The sequence below is a fragment of the Cibotium barometz genome, chromosome 32 (genome assembly GCF_041138505.1).
Source record: "Cibotium barometz isolate CiBa-2024 chromosome 32, ASM4113850v1, whole genome shotgun sequence".
In the NCBI taxonomy this organism is placed as follows: domain Eukaryota; kingdom Viridiplantae; phylum Streptophyta; class Polypodiopsida; order Cyatheales; family Cibotiaceae; genus Cibotium; species Cibotium barometz.
Genome location: NC_141077.1, coordinates 41,119,634 through 41,140,189, shown reverse-complemented (window position 1 = coordinate 41,140,189; position 20,556 = coordinate 41,119,634). Strand labels below are relative to the sequence as shown.

Sequence of the window (20,556 nt, the reverse complement as noted above, 5' to 3'; positions counted from 1 at the left end):
CTGGTGTCTGATTAAGACAGGAGATGACTTCTAACAAGTACACCTCCTGTCAGATCTAGAGAAACACAAAGTGTTAGGGGTTGCATTTAAACTCTGGAAGATGCCAAGGGTCCTGTCCCCTGAGAGCTAAAATCAACTCCTCCCAAGCTGAGTATTTTATACCAGATATTGTAGCCATGCCACTCCGAGTCATTTCTTTGCCGACTCTACCATGTTGAAATCCCCACTCATACACCAGAAATCCACCTGCGGCAGAGACTTACGAACTGTACTCCAGAAGGTGGCCCTGGCTGCTACCGCGTTCGGCGCATATACATTCTATAAGCCCACATAGTCCTCTCCAATCCTGATGGTCATCCATTGAGCTCGTCGAGTGACAATGGTGCTTGAGTCGACCACTACCAGCAGTAGCTGCTCACTAACGGAAATGCATATTCCAGCTTGTTTTCTGGGGGGGCCAAAAGAATGGGACCAAAAGGTGTGAATCCTGCCTTGCAAGATCTTCTCGTGGGCGGGTATGTCCCTTTGAAAGATGGTGCTCCTGAATGAAGAGAATGTCAATGGTTCCTAAATGAAGAGAATGTCAAGGTGTGAATCCTGCCTTGCAAGATCTTCTCGTGGGCGGGCATGTCCCTTTGAAAGATGGTGCTCCTGAATGAAGAGAATGTCAATGGGTCCACCAACTGCAGCTCTGTGGAGTGCCTCTCTAAGGACGCCATGCCTCTGAAAGCACCGTGGGCCCACCAAAGCCTGGATGTTCCACGAGCCAATCTACATAACTAAGATCGGTGGGAAGTGGAACTATCTGAACTGCCCTCCACTCGAAGAGTCTTGGGCGTGGGTTTCGATGGAGAGTAATTACTATTGGTCCTGGGGTGAAGCCGCACTAGATGGGCACAAATTCTAGCCTCCATGTGGAGCCACTCTGTTGGTAGGTATCTGTACAAGGGGGGGAGGGGTACTTCCACTGAAACATGAAGGAACACAAAAAGCAGCACCTCCAAGTTGGAGGACACCATCTCCCCTGCCTCATCTCTAAGGTCCGAGCCAAAGGCCAGAGTTGGGTAAGCACATGTTATACGCAGGTCATGCAAATGGTGCAAGAGCTCTAGCCTCTGAATACCGGTGGACACTGACTCCGTGCTCCAATCCGTCTCCTGTGCTGCAGTCAGTGGGAAGGAGATGATCATCACACCACTTTTTGGGCTGGACGGTCTACAGTGATATAACACCACACATATGCGAATGGGAGCCACCATCTCCTCGAACATACCAACTCCTTCGATAGGAAGGCATTGGAAAAAAGTTGTAGTCAACTGGCTGCCCTAGCATCCAGGGGGGTGGGGGGGCACCTGATGATTCTGGAGGGAGAGCCCGCACCGGAGAGGCAGCGATGGTCATCTCTACTGGCTCCCTAAAACGATGGATCAAACGACGGCCTCAGTTGGCTGGTTTCCTCCGCTCTAGGTCAGGGGTGGCCAGAGGGCGGGGGGAATGGCTTGGAGAGGCGGAAGGGGAGGGAGGAGGGGGTTCCAGTATAGCAGAATCAGAGGGAACCACAAGGGGGGAGAGTCGGAGCAGGTAGCAGCGCGGGGGGGGGGGGGGGGGGGGGGGGGTGTTGGTTGGGGTTGGTTGGGGGGGGTGGTGTGGTTTGTTGGCTGGATGTTTGTGTTTTTTCTCTCTCTGACTCCATTTCTCTCATGTACTCTCCCACTTCACTCATGTACACTCCCACTTCTTGCGCTCCCTTACTCCTCCGCTCTCTCTACACTCCCATTACAGTTCCACAGCTTCTCGACGACATGTTGGTAGAGCTTCCACCATCCTACACTTTTGCAAACAAGGAGTACATACCTCTTCATGCACGTACTTCCTGGAGTCTCATAGCTATATTCATTTGTAACTTATCACTCTCTTTTACAAACGGTCATACAAGAGGTCAAATCCTTTTCTCTCACTCTTGTTTTGACACTTCCACACTTCTTTGCTCAGTTCACTAAATAAACTCTCATTTAGGCATCGTTTCTTAGACAAACAACCCAGGTGCATCACAGGCTGCCCCATGGAGGTCCCAATGGAGAGGCTGAGATTGTTGCACACATTGCAGTTCTCTGTTTTTTAATTTTCACTTTCACTCATACACAGAAATGTGAACACTGCATTATGCTCCTCCTTGTTCGCTTTATGTATCATGGAGTTATGGTTCGCCTTGTCTTTCCCATTTGATTGGTGTAATTCCAATCCTTTTGTAACATACTCTATTTCTGGAATACAAACTTTTCTGTAAAGAAGTTCATTTTCTGGAGTTTCAATCAGAAACTAGTAGCTATGAAGACTTCTCAATTGCCTGATTTGTTTCTCCTGGTTTGTGTATAGTGTTTGCATGGAGTTTATTTCACAGAGAAGCCACTGGCTTATGCACCTCAACAACCATGGATCTTGAATGACAATGTTCGCAACAATATACTCTTTGGAGTCAGATATGATGCAACCCGCTATTGTGACACAGTCAAAGCATGCAACTTAGATTATGATATTGCACATTTTCCTGCTGGGCATGATACCGAAATTGTAATTTCATCTCCTTTTTAATTTCCCTTCTTAGTTTCAGTATTTAAGTTTAAGGGGACATTTTCTCATCTAATGGGGAAATGTTTTCTCATGAAATAGGTTTATGGTCTCCATTTTCTTTTCCTTGGCAAGAAAAATGTTGATGGTTTGTCAAATGAACAGCTTGAATATTAACTATTATTCACTATGTTTGTAAGTTTTTCCATTCAAAACATCTTTTAAGATCTGCTAATCTTTAATTCAAATTCTGAGTTTTCCAGTAATGTATACAGGGGGACAGAGGGCTGAACTTAAGTGGCGGTCAAAAGGCACGCATCAGCCTCGCTCGTGCATGCTACAGTTATGCCCCTTTAGTACTTCTAGATGATCCATTCGCTGCTGTTGATGCATCATCTGCCAACCATCTAATGCAGCATGTTTTACTAGGAGTTCTTAAAGGCCGCACCATCATTCTAGTCAGTCATAACAGAAAAGCTTTGGCATGCTGTGACAAAATTTATACTATGGATGATGGGAAGTTGCAAGCTCTACCAAGTGTTGTAAATATTTTTGAAGATCCAAATGGAATAAAGATCCTGGAGGACAAAACACAAGCTGTGGAGAGGCTCAATACAAGCAACAAGATAACCAATTCTAATGATGGTGAAAAGAAGGTAAAACACACTTTTGAAAATCTGTTGGAAGACGAGGACGGCATTCGTGTCAGTTCTAATGCATTATCTGAAGTGGAACCAGAAGCACCTCCGACAGGAGATGATAAGTTTGAGCAAAAGGGCTTTGAGAAAGCACACAATGCCACTACAGAGAAGGAAAAAGGAGCTCTTACCATGAAGGAGGATCGAGTAGAAGGGCATGTGACGTGGTCAACATATATTAATTATGTGAAAGCAGGTGGTGGGTAAGAATTCTCACATCTTTAACCTTCCTTTCTCATCTGGTACTATTCCCTTAATTTAGAGAAAAAAACATCTGTGTTGTGATGCAGGTTTTCCTTTTTTACATTGGTGATGGTGATATTTCTGTTTTCACAAGCTGTGAGGGTAATGGTGAGCTATTGGCTCAGTGTGTGGTCGGATGAAAAATATCATCTCAAGACACAAGTTTATGTAGGCTCTTATGCTTGCTTTGTCTTGGGAGCAATCATACTTTCATTCATCCAGAGCATCATGTTCACAAAGATGACCATAAAATCAACAAAGGGACTTCATAACAACATGATTGTAGCTGTTCTTCGCTCACCACAGCTATTTTTTGATCAGGTATACATCAATTTGATGCATACGAATTTCGTCCTAATGATTTGGAGGTCTACGTGTTGATTCCATATTGGAAACTGAGATGGTTTTGTTTCAGTGGTGATTGCATCTCTCCAAAGTGATCCGCTTGTGGGATTGCTATTCAGCTGCCATTTCATGATAACAAAAACATATGGCTCAGACATTTTATGTTGATATTCATGCAGAACCCTTCTGGAAGAATACTGAATCGCCTTGGTAAGGATCAGGCCATAGTTGATGAGCTACTGTCCATGTCAGCACAGGTTTGTCACTAGGTTTCAATACCAGCTTTAAAACTCAGATATATAAGCACTTACAATGTCAACTAGGTGTTAATTCCAGATTTAATACTTAAGAGGTATGTGAAGTACTAAAGTGTATCAATTTTGGCAAAATGTTTATTACCAGCTGAATTTGATCATGCAGAACATGATGGATAATTTAATTGGCTGTTTGGGTTCCATAGCTATGATAGCAATACTGATCCCATGGTTTCTACTGGCTCTACCACTCCTCATTTGTCTCTTCCTTTATCTTCAACGTCGATATACAGCTGTTTCTCGTGAACTGAAGCGTTTGGATGGAATTTCCCGTTCACCTATCTATGCATATTTTACACAGACTCTCCAGGTCACTACTGATTTCCAGACCTACTCTCTTTAAAAAAATATATATTGGTGAGTAGATCTTTTTGTAGTAGTAACTTGAGTGCCCACCCAAAGACAGCTGAGTCTCCCGCCTGAAGGTAGTACAATTATGGCCGCAAATGGCTTGGATGCCACTGGGAGTATTTGAACTTGCATCTCCACCTGCAGGGTCTTACGTCAGTTCGAGCATATGGCCAAGGGGCTAGACTACATGACCAGTTTTCAAGGTTAATTGATGCCAATCACCGTGCATATATTTTATTTGTACATTTGTCACGATGGTTTGCCCTCCGCCTTGATTTTTCTGCCACGATTTGTATTACTATGGCTGCTCTCCTTGTGGTTCTTCTCCGTCACAGCATTGCCCCTGGCCTTGCAGGTACACTATCTTATCTGTTTTATTGTTCTGCAAGTTGTGTAATGCTTTTAACCAGAGTGAATGTATTATGAATCATGTATACAGCATTTCTATCCACATGATACCACATCATGAGCAAGAAAACAGCACTTGACATCATTATACTTATCATGCACCACTTTGTTCAAAGTGCAGTCATATTTCTTATGCATGTACAAGCATTATGCCTCAGAAAACAAAAAAGGACTGACGGAGCCCCCAACAGCTAGTCTCGTTGCCCTCAGTATGTGCACCATGAGAGGAGGTAAAGCATTCTTTTTTTTTTTCCTGGGAAAGAGATGTGAGGGCAAAAGAACGAAAGGACCAGATGCACGAGAGATCAGAGAAAATGAACACAGCATGAAATGGGTGAGTGAGTGTATATATGATGGTGAGTGAAAACATGTACAAGAGGCCCTCTGATGTGAGGTGACTCTGAGTAGAAGACCAGTGCAGAAGCAAAGACGATGTCGGAGTTGAAGCACGGTCGGTAACGAAGGCTCACGTCAATGTGAGGCAAAGGCACTCCGTAAAGTGGTCGGTGTTGAAGGCTCTCGCCAGTGGATGCAGAGGCACTCCGAAGTGGTAGTGAGCAGCGGAAGGTGAAGTGGTGTAGACTCTGGTGACAAGGGTGCTGTGGTACCTAAGGAGTGATGAAGAGCAAAGAGGGCTGCCGTCTCGAGTTGTGCAGGTGAGGGTGCTGCAATACCTGAGTGGAGGTGAGGAGCAGAGAGGGCTGCTGTACCGAGTGGTGCAGGCTTTGGTGAACGAGGGTGTTGCAATACCTGAGTGGTGCAAAGGAGCAGAGAGGGCTGCCGTCCGGAGTGGTGTCGATGAAGATAAGTAGAGAGGGCTGCTGTCCCCCGGAGTATTGTAGAAGAAAAACGCAGATGTGCTGTAGCAGAGAGTGGGCTGCTGTCCCAAGATATGAACTGATGACAAAACGCTGATGTGCTGTAGCAGAGAGGGCTGCTGTCCCAATGATGTGATGCTGATGTAAATGCCGGTGTACTGCAGCAAAGAGGGCTGCTGTCCCAAGGTATGAGCTGATGTAAACTACTGATGTGCTCTACTGTAGCAGAGAGGGCTGCTGTCCCAAGATATGAGCTGATGTGCTCTACTGTAGCAGAGAGGGCTGCTGTCCCAAGATATGAGCTGATGTAAAACGCTGGTGCTGAACGGCGAAGATGATGATCTGATATAGTGCAGGTGCTGGCAACAGCAGCAGCAGATGTATGATGTGGTGGTGACTGATGTGATCACCGATGTGGTTCAAATGCTGAATGATGAAGCGAATCTATATATATGGTGGTGTGCTGCTGGTTGGTCCAGGGAATGCTGTCAGCCAGCAGCAAGAGACCCAAAAAAACCAGAAAGAATAAATAAACCCAGTAAAATCCCCTTTTTAGGGCTGGGAAAAATGCCATTTTCACACAAGAGATCCTTCTATTAGTTTAAAAATAGCAGCGCAGGGGCTAGATGTACATGCTCAGAGCCCTCATAGGGGGCAAAAGCAAACTGGGGAGGGTGTTTCCCTCCATGGCTGGCCACTCTCAGAGGGAAAACTGCAAATGGGGAGGGGAGGGAGCCACACATGCGGCCTGTAATTCCAAGGAATCTCGCCTGTGTGCCATGTGTGCAAGAAGGCCTTTCACCTTCTAGGTATGCAATCTGACGCTTTCTGAAGCTTCCCCCACTGAACGCTGAGGGTATGAAATGATGCCAGTCCAAATGGAGTGGATGGTCTCGGCTGGAGGGGTGAGAATACCCTCAATGGCCTCATTACTATGGGCCTGCCATGCAGCTATGCGCTGCGTATGATCTCCGGCCTGCTGGGGGTGGGGACTGTATTAATCCTGCGGTGAAAGAGTTGGAGGGCATTTCCAGTTGCTGCCTCCTCATAGAAAAGAGTGGGGCTGGCCTCAGTCACCCACGCTACTGCCCCCCAGGTGATAGTACGCGGCGCAGATGGAACCGACGTGATTAAGTACAGGATCCTCTACAAAATCTGTTGCGCTTTGAGATTGTCCCAGAGGCAGTGCTGCTGCGACTCCGGGAGATGTATGTTTACTGGTTAGTGTTCCAGTATAGGTATTACTGGCATCATGTGAAATGTGGCATTAATTAAGGTAGATTTCTGCAAATATAGATCTATCTATTCACATCTACTCTCACTGTTCCTACTCTTGAGCTTTTGAGGCACATTGAAAAATATTTTCAATATGCAGAAGCTCTTTATTCCCTGCAGGTACTGTCCCCTCAACAACATAAGTAGTCAAATAAACAAATTTACAAGAGTCATGCTATTTGTGTCATTTTCATAGAAAAATGGATGTGAAGATGCAAAAAACACGCCAATGAGGTGATAGCTCAAGTGGTGAAGATGTTTGTCTAGGACAAGGAGGTCCTGGGTTCAAAACCTCACCACCTCCTCGGCAGCATCGCCTATGGCGAATAAAAAAGCACTGACGGGCAGAGAAAAATGGTAATTACGGAGGACTCCATGGCAGCCGCTCCATCTACCCTGACTGACACCACTCCTCAGTGTCTTCTAGCCTCGTCTGACACTGCTTTGGAGGATGTCACCGTCAGCTGCAAGTTCATTGGTAGCAGACCGACACGCAGCCAGATCAGGGATCGTCTACTGTCAGCCCTTGTGGGAGAGCATGGTTGGATTACTGATGTCCAGCTCTTGGGCAAAGGTTATATCAGGATCGAGTTTGACTTGGAACCTCTTTCTGAAAGCACCTTGGCGCGGAGCCCGATGCTAGTTCGGGAGGCACGTGTGTTCTTAGCCCATGTTCACACCCCGGTGGCACCATGGTTTCTTTCCTGATTCGAACCCTTTGGCAGGAGCTACTGGCTTCCTAGTTACCGTATGCTTTTCCCGGCTCCCCAAGGAGTACATGGTGAGTGCTTGGTCATATGTTGGGACAGGTTCTCAAGTCCCTCCTTGCCTGCCTCCATGGCTGCCGGGGCTGCTGGGATTTCTTCGCTCTGGGTGCTTCTGGCCTAACCAGAGAACCTTCCCCAGGAGGTGGCAATCGCTCACCTTGACCAATCCTTTGTCTTACAGCGGGTGGAGTTTTCTCGGCTTTTGGGCCAGTGTTTCGTCTCTAAACAGATGGGCCCCCTTGCTCGTGCTTGCCCTCGTCTCTAAACAGATGGGCTTTTGGGCCCATCTGTTTCGTCTCTAAACAGATGGGCCCCCTTGCTCGTGCTTGCCCTCGACGTCGCTCTTTGACTACCTAGACTGCAGCTGCAGCTCCAGGTGCGGAGCCCCCACCCACTCGCCCACGCCCTCCGCCCCTAGCTGCCACTTCTACAGACGGCCAGTGTCAACCAGGTGCCGGTGAGAGCTCAGTGGATCCCCAACAGTCAATGGAGCACCAAGACTGGCAGCGAGTCGGCCACTCCTGCCGCCACTGGCCAGGCCATCGCCAGGGCCAGGGTGATGATCGAGGAGGTACTCCTTACAGAAGGAGGACCCTCATGCTGTGGCAATGGTTCACACAGAGAACCGTTTTGACCCATTATCTTCAGAGAGCCGTCCTACGATTCAGACTCATTGGCCCTGATAACCACACATAGCTAGGACCCACATCCTCCCTGCTCTGAGTCGCTCGGATCCCTCCCTCCGGATGCTCCCGCAGAGTCAGCCCAGCAGCAGGTTCCCCACAAGGAGCCCCCCTAAGCAAAGCAAGGGCATAGGCTTGGCTTTGTCAGGTGATCCAGCCTCAAGCACTCGTTGCCCCAGTTGATTTGGCACCTAGGGAGAAGACGGAGGCCTCAGCAACACACCCCCCCCCCCCCCAACCGCCCCCCCTCTTTTTCTCTGCCATTTCACTACCGATTCATTTTGTCGCAGTCTAGTAGAGAGCCTCCGCTCTCAAGATGACACTAGATTGGGAGGTACGTATCGCCACTCAAAGTAGGCCTCTAGTGTGGCTTCCTACTTTTGTACTAGCAATGTAGCCTTCCTTTGAGAGCGGCCAGCCACGGAGGAAGTGCCCTTCTTGTGTTTCATTTTGTATTAGCAATGTAGCGCCTTCCTCCAAGAGTGGCCAGCCATGGAGGAAGCACCCTTGTGTTTCAATTACCGTTGTTTTGCAGTGTTTTTATTTTGCCTTCTGGGCAGGTTTCTTTTCAACTAATTAAAAAAACCCTTTTTGGAATTAAAAAAAGTGGATTTGAAGATGCTGAACATTTGTGCGAATGAGGAAAATCAATATACAGGACCTGCGACGACTACATTTTCATATTTTTTCCTAATCCAGATTTATCACAAGGGTTCATTTCTGAAAGAGGGTGGAATGTCAATGTATGTGATCGTGCTGTTTGACTGTTCTAGAATCATCTTTAGCTTGAAAGTTGCTGCTTTGTTCTCATATTTGAAAATTGCTGAAGCATGATCCCATTTGCAGGCGTGGTTCTTGTACAAAGTCTGCAGTTAACAGGTTTGTTCCAGTATGGTGTTAGAATGGCTGCAGACACTGAAAACTACTTTACCAGTGTAGAGAGGATACAAAAATATACAACACTACCTGTAGAAGCTCAACCTAGTACCTCACCTGGAGTGATCCCAGATGGATGGCCTGGAAAGGGTGAGATTGAATTTATAAGTTATACAATGGCATACAGAGAAGACCTTGCTCCAGTTCTACAAGATGTTTCATTTAAGGTACTGCTGGCCCAAGTTCATCCACAAATAACTCAAATGCGAGAAACAGAACACTTGTGCTTGAAAGGAACAGTGCCAAATTATTCCTGCAAAAACAAAAAGGACAGATTTATGATTTTTTGAATTAACAAATTCTGAAAGAAAACTACAAACCTTAAAGCAGGTCATATAAAAAATGGTGGGTAGGAAACAACATGATATTTTAGCCTCAAAATAACGCCTTACAAGGATTTAACATAAACCTACACTTTACAATCTGGTATTTACATGATTGTTTGTCCCATATATGGAAGTAAAAGGTACATCAATTCCTTTGATAGTTGACTGTTGTAAGTCAATTGTGTTGAATATGAGCTCCCACTCCTGTACAACCCTGAAATGTGTTTCTCTATTTTTTGCAATGATGGAAAAATGTGATTGATGTTCAATTATATAGGTGGAAGCACAAGAGAAGATAGGAATATTGGGGCGGACAGGGGCTGGCAAGTCAAGCTTGGCATCAGCACTATTTCGCATGGTGGAGAACACTGCATGCAATGGGTGCATTCTTATTGATGGAGTTGACATAAAACTAGTGGGTCTTGATGACTTGCGACAACGTTTGTCTATCGTCCCCCAGGCAAGGCACCTAATCTTCCTTGCTTTTATTCTCTTCAAAAAAGTCACAGTTAAAGCTATGAGGAAATAGAATTGTTATGAGTGTCCTATTGGTTATCAGAGGGGGGGCGAAATGAAATAAAGAAAACTGATGTTGATTCCCTATAGAGATTCAAGGGTTTTATAAAACGAAAGCCAGCATTATAGTGAAAGTTTAAATAGCTTCATTCTGTGAACCCACAAATTTTGCCACAAAACTGTCTTGCATGCAGGATCTCATTGCTCAACAAACCCTTTCGTATGTTTCATTTCTAAAAAAGGGGAGCATAAATGATAGAGAACATATTGAATAATCTCTGGGTCATGTCACAGACACTACCAAATTTACTCAACCCCATATTACAAATGCCACAATAACAATAACAGCCTCTAAATTTTAGCCCGCAATAATTACTTGCATCCCCTGCCTCCCTTGTAACATCATGAAGATAAAGTACTACCTCAAAAGAGACCACCTCCATACAGCAAGTAATACTGCTGTCAAACCACAAACCAAGAGCCAAAGAATAGTTAGCATTGTCTCTCTATTTTTAGAACTAACTAGTAATGGTCACCTAAGGCACACCAAGAGCAAGTCATACCTTAAGCCCTCCTCTTGCCACGGTCCGATCATGTAGGATGGATGAATGTCACACCCCAACAGCTTGTGCCTATTGTACTGCAATGTGTAGGTTCTATGTTGCTTGAACTTCTGCTGTAAACTATCGGCTTCAAAAGTGCTAAGCTTGTTCTAAATGGGTTAGGCTAGATAAGTGGTTAATAGTATGGCTTTAACCAACTGACATGAAATACATCGTGCATAGTCCAACTCGGAGGTAGCTTTAACTGCATAGACACCTCATTAATCTTTTTCCTGATGGGAAAAGGTCCGAAGCTCCTGAAAGACAACTTTGGGCTGTCCCGAAGAAAAAACTTCTGGAACTTTTCATGGAGAACCGAGTACTTCTCAGAAGCACTGGCCACCGTCTGGGGTGTCTGGATGTAAATCATCGCACACTGTGCGCCTTTCCTGACTGCTCGCTTAGCCTGCAAGTGGCTTATGAGCGGAAAGTTCGGAATTCCTGGCTCACACTTAATGGTCACTGGGGCGTTTGACACATTCCGATTGATCTGGAACGTGTGCTTGTCCCACTTGACATCAGGAAGAAACTTGTGAAACCACTGAATACCCAAAATTATGTCTGCTCCGACAAGAGGGGCAACCATAAAGTCACGCACAAACTCTATGCCCTGAATCACTAACTTAGCACCTAGAGCTTCATACTTGACGCTCGTTGTCATGCCTTGTTGGGGTAAAGGCGTTATGCCCACCCTTATAGTGTGTACAAGCCCATAAGTTATAGTACATAGTACACTTAGTACTTTTAATGTACTAAGTGCACTATGTGTACTAGTGCAATATACATGTGTGATAGGGGAGTCACACACTCATATTATCATGAGTTGACTTATCCCCACAACTCTCTCTCACTCTCTCTCCCTTGCTTCTCTGTGTATGTCTCCCACATGAACTCTAACCCTAATTCTCTCTCCCATTCAACTGGTATCAGAGCCTGCAGGTCGACTAGGGGTTGACGCTGAGTTTCTTCAGAAACGCGTAGCTGAAGCGCAGAAGCAAGAGCAGGCCCATCCTCTCTGTTTGATCGAGCAAAGAAAGCCCAAGACTCCCTTTCGTCTGTGTATACTCTGGAAAGGCCAAGGTGTGTGAAGCGAAGGCTACGCAGGCGTGTAATCGTGAAGGCAAGCTCGAGCAGCGAAGCTTGTAGCGCTATTAGGCGAAGGGCGTGTAGAAGCGCTGGCCACAAGGCGTAAGATACGCATAGCCAGGCGAACACGCGTATGAGCGCTGGAGGCAGACGGAGACGTGTTCGAATCCTTCTACTGTATTGTCGATAGCGAGACGTCTACAAGGCGCATCAAGTGGAGGCGTCAAAGGTTTTGGTCGTCGGCTGGGCGTCAATACAACTAAGCGAAGGCTTTCGAGCGCTGGGCGTAGACTGGCGCTAGGCGAAGCAGGTGTGGAGGCTTTGGTCGTCGGTTGGCTACCTGCGCTAGGCGTCGATACAACAGGCGACGTGTCCACGTCACCCAAGGTGCAGTCCGCCAAGGCCCGCCTCAACGTCACCAGGCGGCCTATGTCGTGAAGCTAGCAGAAGAGGGTGGTAGCCACGGCGCCTCTCATAGCCACGCCCAAGAAGAGCAACACGCTGCCTGCTGAGGAGAGCTATGCTGCCCAGCCATCCGTACAGCTGCTGCAGGTGCATCAACAGTACCTTCAACATACACACAGTCAGTGTGTACAGCAGCATCAACAGCAAATGCAACAACAGAAATTCAGCCTGCATATCAGAGAAAATCAGAAAATTACAAGGTATCTTGCTTCAATTTTTTTTTTGGGATTTGCAATTGAGCAGGTACAATCATCAATTGAGCAGATACAGGTGCCGAATTGCTCAATTTTTTGAGCAAAATTGGCAAAATTGGGTGACATTGGTCACAACCAGGATCAATTTGCAAGAAATTGGTCACAATCAGGATTAATTTGCAGGAAATTGGATGTCGAGATTTGGGGCTTTTGATGTAATTGTGCAATTAAGCACTCATACATGCTGTATGATGTGAGAAATCGCACATTTGGGCAAATTTGCAGCAAATTGCAGTGCAAATCAAGGGGCTTTTGTGCCGATTGGATTGATTTGCATGCAGGCAATCGCATTTGATGCTGTGGATAATGTGTTGATGCCTTACAAGCACTCAATGTGCCTGTAAATCAAGGGGCTTTCATGTATTGGATGTATATGTGGCCAGGGGGAAGCATCGCGCAGACTCTGGATGCCTTCATGTGCGTCAATGTACCATGTATGATCAGCAATTGATCTTAAATCAAGGGGCTTTTCAAGATTTTATGCTCGTTAAGCTTGGCAAAGCAGCAGGCAAGACATTTATGCCTTGAATCCTCAAAAATCAGCTTGCAGTCAAGGGGCTTTTGCCCAATTTCTGTTCGGGACTGTTTTATGCAGTGTTCGGGACTGTAAAAGTCTGATTTTTACTCATTTGGACAGCCAGGAGAGCATTTATTGCTACTGTACCTGCTGGTACAGATTTGGCACAGCTTTGTGCAAGTTTTGGCATGGCTGTACACTGATTTGAGTGAGGAAAAGGTTCAATTTCAGCTGTTGTACTTGCCGGTACAGGTTTGGTACATCATTGGTGAGCACTTAGTACTGCTGTACAGTACTTTGGAAGGGCAACAGAGCACATTTAAGGTGCTGTCCTAAAACTGCAGCAACCAGATTTTGCTGATTTCATCACATATAGTGGGAGAAAAGTTGCATTCGTGCTTCCGCAGTGGGAGATATACTTTGGGAGAACAACTGTGAGCACTTTGTGTGCTTTTGGTGCAGTGTTTGCACATTTTGCAGGGAGTCAGGCATTGACAGGTTGCATATTGCTATGGCAACCACAGGTGAGAGCTCTTCATTGCTTCACATCAAAAAGCTTGAAGGCTCACATAACTATGATATTTGGCAAACCCAGTGCTATAATGTGTTGCTCCAGAAGAAGCAGCACAAGCCCATCAAAGAAAGGGGTGTAATGCCCGCTTCTCTTACTGCTGAAGAGTGGGAAGATATGGATGAGCTGGCAAGATCGACTATCATGTTGTCTGTGTCAGACTCTTTACTTTTCAGCATTCGTGAAGAGAAGACAGCTTGGGGAATGTGGCAGAGATTGCAGGACTTGTATTGTGAGATCCCTGTTCCCACCGCGCAACGATTCGGGGTACTAGCAGCGGAAGTAGCACTTCATGCGCGGGGCAGGAACCCACACTCGGGGCCTCATCCACAGATATCCGGACAAGAGACTAATCCGTCGGTTTTTCAAAAACCGAACCCGAAAAAACTTCCCTTACCCGGAAAGCATGGGCGATTCCACCAGGATAACTCTTTACTCTAACGTAGTCAAGATCATTACTGATCAAACCGATCCGACTGCACCTCTAACGGTACTTGGTCAGATCAAGGAAGAAACTTGCACTTGGATCATTGGGATCAACGCTTTTTTTCCCATCAAGAGGCACAGCCGTTGATTCCTATCCATAGAACAATTTACTATCCGGGATTTACTTCATCTATCGTAATAATAGAATTTAAATCTCGATTTACGGATCCATCAGTCCAGCCTAACCCCATCCGATCCCATGGGTTAGCCAACCGCCCAACCACTATAGTGATGGGATCCAATTTGGAATTTGGTTAGGTTTTGTTCCGGGTACCAAGGAAAAGAGTTCCAAGGCCCCCTAGCCGGAAGTTCATGCAAACATAAAACTAGCCACACCACTTACACACCCAATATGAAATTGCCTTTTTCTTAGCATCAGCTAACTTTAAAACAATCCTTTAATGAAACCATAATACCACTGATCACAATCTTCCAATTTATCCGGTTGATTCATAATTTCCCATCATTCCTTCATCAGAGTATCTATGGCATCATTGGCAACTAGAACGCTCACCACCTGTCCACACAGGGGCCTTTTCAATAGTTCCTAGCCCATAATACTCGGCAATGTAATCACTTATAAAAATCAAGATGGACTCTCGTTGAAGATCAGCAAGATCAACCAACAGATCCATATAAAGAGCCATGGACTCATCCATTGAAGACCAGCAAGGTCAATCAACCAGATCCATGCCCGGTTTCACAAAAACAACTCTTACTCCTTGTTCCAATATCTTCCTCGACGCACGCGTGGGTATCCTAGGCGACCCAGAGCCCGAGCACCGTATGGTCAGCACCCTCTAGGATCCTTCGCAGGTGACCTAGCGCTTCACTCATAGGCCGCTTCCTTGGTCCCTCATCCACCGTACCGGAAGCTCACCATTTTAATCGAACCGAGGCTGGTCAAGACCTCGACCGATCTTGCTACGCGAGACGTCCTCCATTGACTCTCCGTCAGCAGTTGCAACTTTATCAGTTAGGTCTCCACGACCTTAATCACAAGACGGTCAAAATGCTTCCCCAGCATTCTTGACATAAAACAGCCATTTACAAACAGCATTTACAAACAGTTTACAAATACAATTTCTATATTAACTCTCATTTTTCCACATTATGCCTCATTAATCCACATTACTTATTCCGCATTCCATTTATATCTGTACTCATCCAATCACATCATTTTTCATCTCTTCACTTCAGATTCCTTCACATGACATATCATATATTCACATCCATATCTACATCCATACATCCACATCCACATCCACATTCACATCCATACATCCACATCTACATGCTTACCTCTATTTTCACATCCACATTTATACATCCACATTCCATATCCACATTCATACATACACATCCATATCCACATCCATACATCCACATCCATACATCCACATCCACATGCATACATCCACTATCACGTTCTCATTCATACATCCACATCCACATGCATACATCCACTATCACGTCCTCGTACATCCATATCCACATGCATACATCCACTATCACGTCCTCATTCATACATCCATATCCACATACATACATACATCCACATCCACATTCCCATTCACATCTATACATCCACATCTACATCCACATACATACATACATCCACATCCACATTCCCATTCACATCTATACATCCACATACATACATACATCCACATCCACATCCACATTCCACATTCACATCTATACATCCACATCTACATCCATATACATACATACATCCACATCCACATTCCACATTCACATCTATACATCCACATCTACATCCACATTCACATATATCCACATCCACATTCCCATTCACATCTATACATACACATCTACATCCACATACATACATACATCCACATCCACGTTCCACATTCACATCTATACAACCACATCTACATCCACATTCACATACATCCACATCTACATTCACATTCACATCTATATCCACATCTATATTCCCATTCACATCTATACATCCACATCTACATCCACATACATACATACATCCATATCCACATTCCACATTCACTTCTATACAACCACGTCTACATCCACATTCACATCTATGCATATACATCTTCATGCATACATCCATTTTCACATGCATACATCCACACTCCCATCTCCACATCCACACATCCACATACATACATCCATTTCCACATTCCCATTCATATAACCCCATATGCCTTCATATCTAATCTTTTATATCACATCCATTCTCACCCTATCACAACCCATATACATCTTATCTCATCTCATACACTTCTTATCTCATCCCATACACATCTTATCACATCTTAACTCATCTTATATGCATCTTATCATATCTTATCACTTCCCATATCTTTTATGCATACTTCTATGCATGAAATTCAATTATACTAAAAGTAACACTTTTATAATAAAATAATCATCTCTTATGCATACCTCTATGCATGAAATTCAATTATGCTAAAAGTAACACTTTTATAATAAAATATTCATCTCTTATGCATACCTCTATGCATGAAATTCAATTATGCTAAAAGTAACACTTTTGATATAAAAATTTATCCATTATGCATACTTCTATGCATGAAAATAAAAATGATAAAAGTAACACTTTTGATATAAAAATTTATCCATTATGCATACTTCTATTCATGAAAATAAAAATGATAAAAGTAACACTTTTGATATAAAAATTTATCCATTATGCATACTTCTATGCATGTAAATAAAAATGATAAAAGTAACACTTTTGATATAAAAATTTATCCATTATGCATACTTCTAAGCATGTAAATAAAAATGATAAAAGTAACACTTTTGATATAAAAATTTATCCATTATGCATACTTCTAAGCATGAAAATAAAAATGATAAAAGTAACACTTTTGATATAAAAATTTATCCATTATGCATACTTCTATGCATATAAATAAAAATGATAAAAGTAACACTTTTGATATAAAAACTTATTCTTTATGCATAATATAAAAATTCAATTTCTCCATGATTATAATGAATTCTTTCAATTAGTCTAGGATGATAATTCCTAGAATATGGTAGGAAGTCCTCTTTTTATGCTTTGAATGAAATTATTTTATGCGTAATTTTTATAAAAATTTTGCCATAGCTCCGATGCTATGACTGATAAATCTCAATTTTTCTAAGGGATAAAGCTTATCATTAAGAAAATAATTAGAATGGTCTCTAATTGGATCATCAATCCATAATGGATTGAATCATCAATATGCATAAACTAAAAGCATAGAAAAAAAACCATTAATTTGGCCTCAAGCATAGCTTAATCTTGGATTAAGGAAAAGCTTTATGAAAAGCTTCATTTGGATTGAGAATGGGTCATGAGTATGACCATTTCTTGAGTGAGAGAAAAATTACATAAAAACCATTAAAATTTAAACATAAATGAAAATTAACTTCAATAGCATTTATTAAATTATGTAACTCTTCACTACTATTCACCAATTAACTTCAATAGCATTTAAAAAAAACCATACCAATTAAGCTTCTCAAGCTTGAGAGGGGTTGAGAAGAGATAAACATTGAGAAATTATAGAAAAGAGCAATATTCACTAATTACTTTACAAATTGCTTGATTCTTTGTTCACGGTAGAGGCCCCCAACCAATCAATTGGTTAAGTATGTTGATGGAGCCACTAATGGGGATTGAAGAAAGAGGGAAGCTCCAAAAACTAGTGAATTATTAAATGAATTCACAGTTCTTGGCTTAGGTGGAGTAGAGTAACGATGCATAAACACTATATATTTTGCAACAAGGGGGAGACTTCTATTTATAGAAAAAATTGAGCTCCTAACCAAACAAACTGATTCTAGAATTTTTCAAATCAGTTTGGTCAATTTTTGACCATTTTTAGGTCAGTTAAGCTAACTTTTTGGAACTAGACTTGAATGAGGAGAGAGGAGAGATGAAATATCTCAATTTTTATGAGTTTAAAACTCATTCAAGCATGTGAAATATGCACCTCCTTTAAAGAACTCCCCTTCCTTACATATGTGTCATAATGGAATGATTTTAATATTGCTCATAGTTTTTTACTAATAAACCTTGTACATTTTCAACTCTTCATCTTATGTGAAATATGCACCTCCTTTAAAGAACTCCCCTTCCTTACATATGTGTCATAATGGAATCATTTTAATATTGCTCATAGTTTTTTACTAATAAACCTTGTACATTTTCAACTCTTCATCTTATGTGAGCATTTACTCATTTTTGGATACCCAAAATATCTCATATTTTTAATATTGCTCATAGTTTTTTACTAATAAACCTTTTACATTTTTCAACTCTTCATCTTATGTGAGCATTTACTCATTTTTGGGTATCTTCTTTTACAAATAGGATTTATCTCCTCCCTACACATGGATTGATCCTATTGGCCCATAGGAACCTTAATTGGACCATAATCCAAAAATTTCTGAAAATCTAGACCCTTAGGCTAAGGTCCTTTATACCCATTTCCAATTAATTCCAATTGCACATTGGAAAGTTCTTTTTGAATTTCTGTTTCAGGGGAACTTATTTTAATAAGATGAGATAATTTTCTATCCAAAAATATTAAGAATCTGAATATTCTCTCTCTAAAATATTTTCTCTCTCTAGGTTAAAACAGTTAGAAACAAGGTCTTTTATATTTCTGAAGAGGGATTGATTATAGGGGAAGATGCTGGACATTTTGAGAGGCTGGGGAGGAATCTTACATTCTCTCCCACTTGAAAAATGCGAGATGCCCTCGTCTCGCTAACTGGGGGTAATTTCGCAAGATGCACAAGTAAGAGACTGAGAGAAAATTTTTAATTAAGATTAACCACCAATTAAAAAAAGTCTCAAAAAGAGCAAGATTCAAGATAAGAACAAGATTTAAACTTTATTCATTCTCGGAACATATACAGTAAAGATAGAAGAACATCTTTACACTTCCATAAGCCCGTCCATCATATGGTCACAAAAGCAGCACTCACAAGCTGCGCACGTATAAGGTAACTCATCTATGGGAATAATTCTGTTGGTTATTGCCGCACCTATCTCAGTGGTATGAGGTGATCTAACAAAAGGTCCTCTGAGAGGCAAGCCAAAAACGGGGTAAAGGCATATCTTCTCATGAGGAAGAAAACACGCCAGTAAGAAGACCCGCTCAGAAAACCCAAGATGCCTTGATCTCATGACGCAGTAGTATCGGGGACCCAAACCCAAAGCTTCAATAACCATGGCCAAGCGGACATTATTACGAAAATGTTGTTGACCCCAGGGTGTTACCCTAGTTATGTCTTGATAGGTCCGCCATTTGGTCTGCGCTACAGAAGTTTCCAAGTGAGGGAAAAGTGAGCGCTTATACTGTTCTATAAAATCCTTCTTCACAGACTCACTTGCGTCTTGAAGGTGAGGAATCATTATGAATAAAACTAGTTCTTGTTGCCAAGCCATGAAGGAGATTAAGAAAGAAAGGAGATCGATGGAAGTAAGATTACTGTGAGCGACAAGTAAAAGTTACGACTTATATAAAGGAAGGAGCTAGCGTAACTTAGAAGCCAACGGTATCTTGCCACTGAAGTTTTACCGTCTTTCCATGATTTGGATTTGGCACATATTTCTATGAAATACATTAAGAACTTTGAGATGAGGAGGTAAAAGAAGCTTGTAGGCTAAGTCATCTACTTTCATTGAATTCAGATATAAGGCTCACAATATCTGGGGGATAAGTTCTTATACTCCCCAAGAGATAAAGAACTTCTTTTGGGCCGTACTCGGATGAAAACCAAAACCTTGGTATCCAAAACACCGATTTTCACTTCTGAACTCATTGTTCTGAATCCTTAAAACAACGTGACTCCTGAGAAGTATTCTAGGGAAAGGGTCTTCCTTTTTTTAAACAGAATCTTTCTTTTTTTTTTGAGAGGGAATAATTATAAGATCAAAAAGGGAGATTCTTACTCCTGTATACCTCGAAGGCTGGGGAGGAATCTTACATTCTACCCCACTTAAAAAAGTGCGAGATGTCCTCATCTCGCCAAGTAGAGGACAACTCTTTTTCTTAAGATCTAATTTATTCTAGGATTCCTTATATTCTGGTCAACCCAACAGAATACGGGGATAAATATCCCTTATATAGAACTCATCATTAAATAACAATTCATTTCAGATCATATCATTCATATCTTTAACACGATAATGGTCCATCAGATCGAAAATTTTTCTTTCTGAACATTCCTCCACGCGAATTTCAGTCAAGCAAGTTTTCAATTTGTCATCCCTTAACTTGATATACCGAGTCAAGTGTTAACAGTAGCACT

General features: G+C 42.9%; 1 protein-coding gene and 1 long non-coding RNA gene across 3 annotated transcripts in view; one reads left to right on the top strand and one right to left on the bottom strand.

Moving 5' to 3' along the window:
* The window catches only part of LOC147620197 (uncharacterized), a 107,943-nt gene that overhangs the window by 53,798 nt on the left and 33,589 nt on the right, over window positions 1-20,556 (top strand). For both annotated transcript variants that reach the window (XM_086772395.1, XM_086772396.1), the window contains 8 exons: window positions 2,377-2,571; window positions 2,844-3,469; window positions 3,557-3,830; window positions 4,034-4,111; window positions 4,275-4,478; window positions 4,664-4,874; window positions 9,317-9,573; window positions 10,010-10,192. In XM_086772395.1, coding sequence (XP_086628521.1) covers window positions 2,377-2,571; window positions 2,844-3,469; window positions 3,557-3,830; window positions 4,034-4,111; window positions 4,275-4,478; window positions 4,664-4,874; window positions 9,317-9,573; window positions 10,010-10,192 — 2,028 coding nt within the window. The remainder of the gene's footprint in view (window positions 1-2,376; window positions 2,572-2,843; window positions 3,470-3,556; window positions 3,831-4,033; window positions 4,112-4,274; window positions 4,479-4,663; window positions 4,875-9,316; window positions 9,574-10,009; window positions 10,193-20,556) is intronic.
* LOC147620198 (uncharacterized) overlaps window positions 9,547-20,556 on the bottom strand; it is a 44,529-nt gene continuing 33,519 nt past the window's right edge. The window contains exon 2 of the long non-coding RNA XR_015261753.1: window positions 9,547-9,659. This is a non-coding gene — a long non-coding RNA (uncharacterized LOC147620198). The remainder of the gene's footprint in view (window positions 9,660-20,556) is intronic.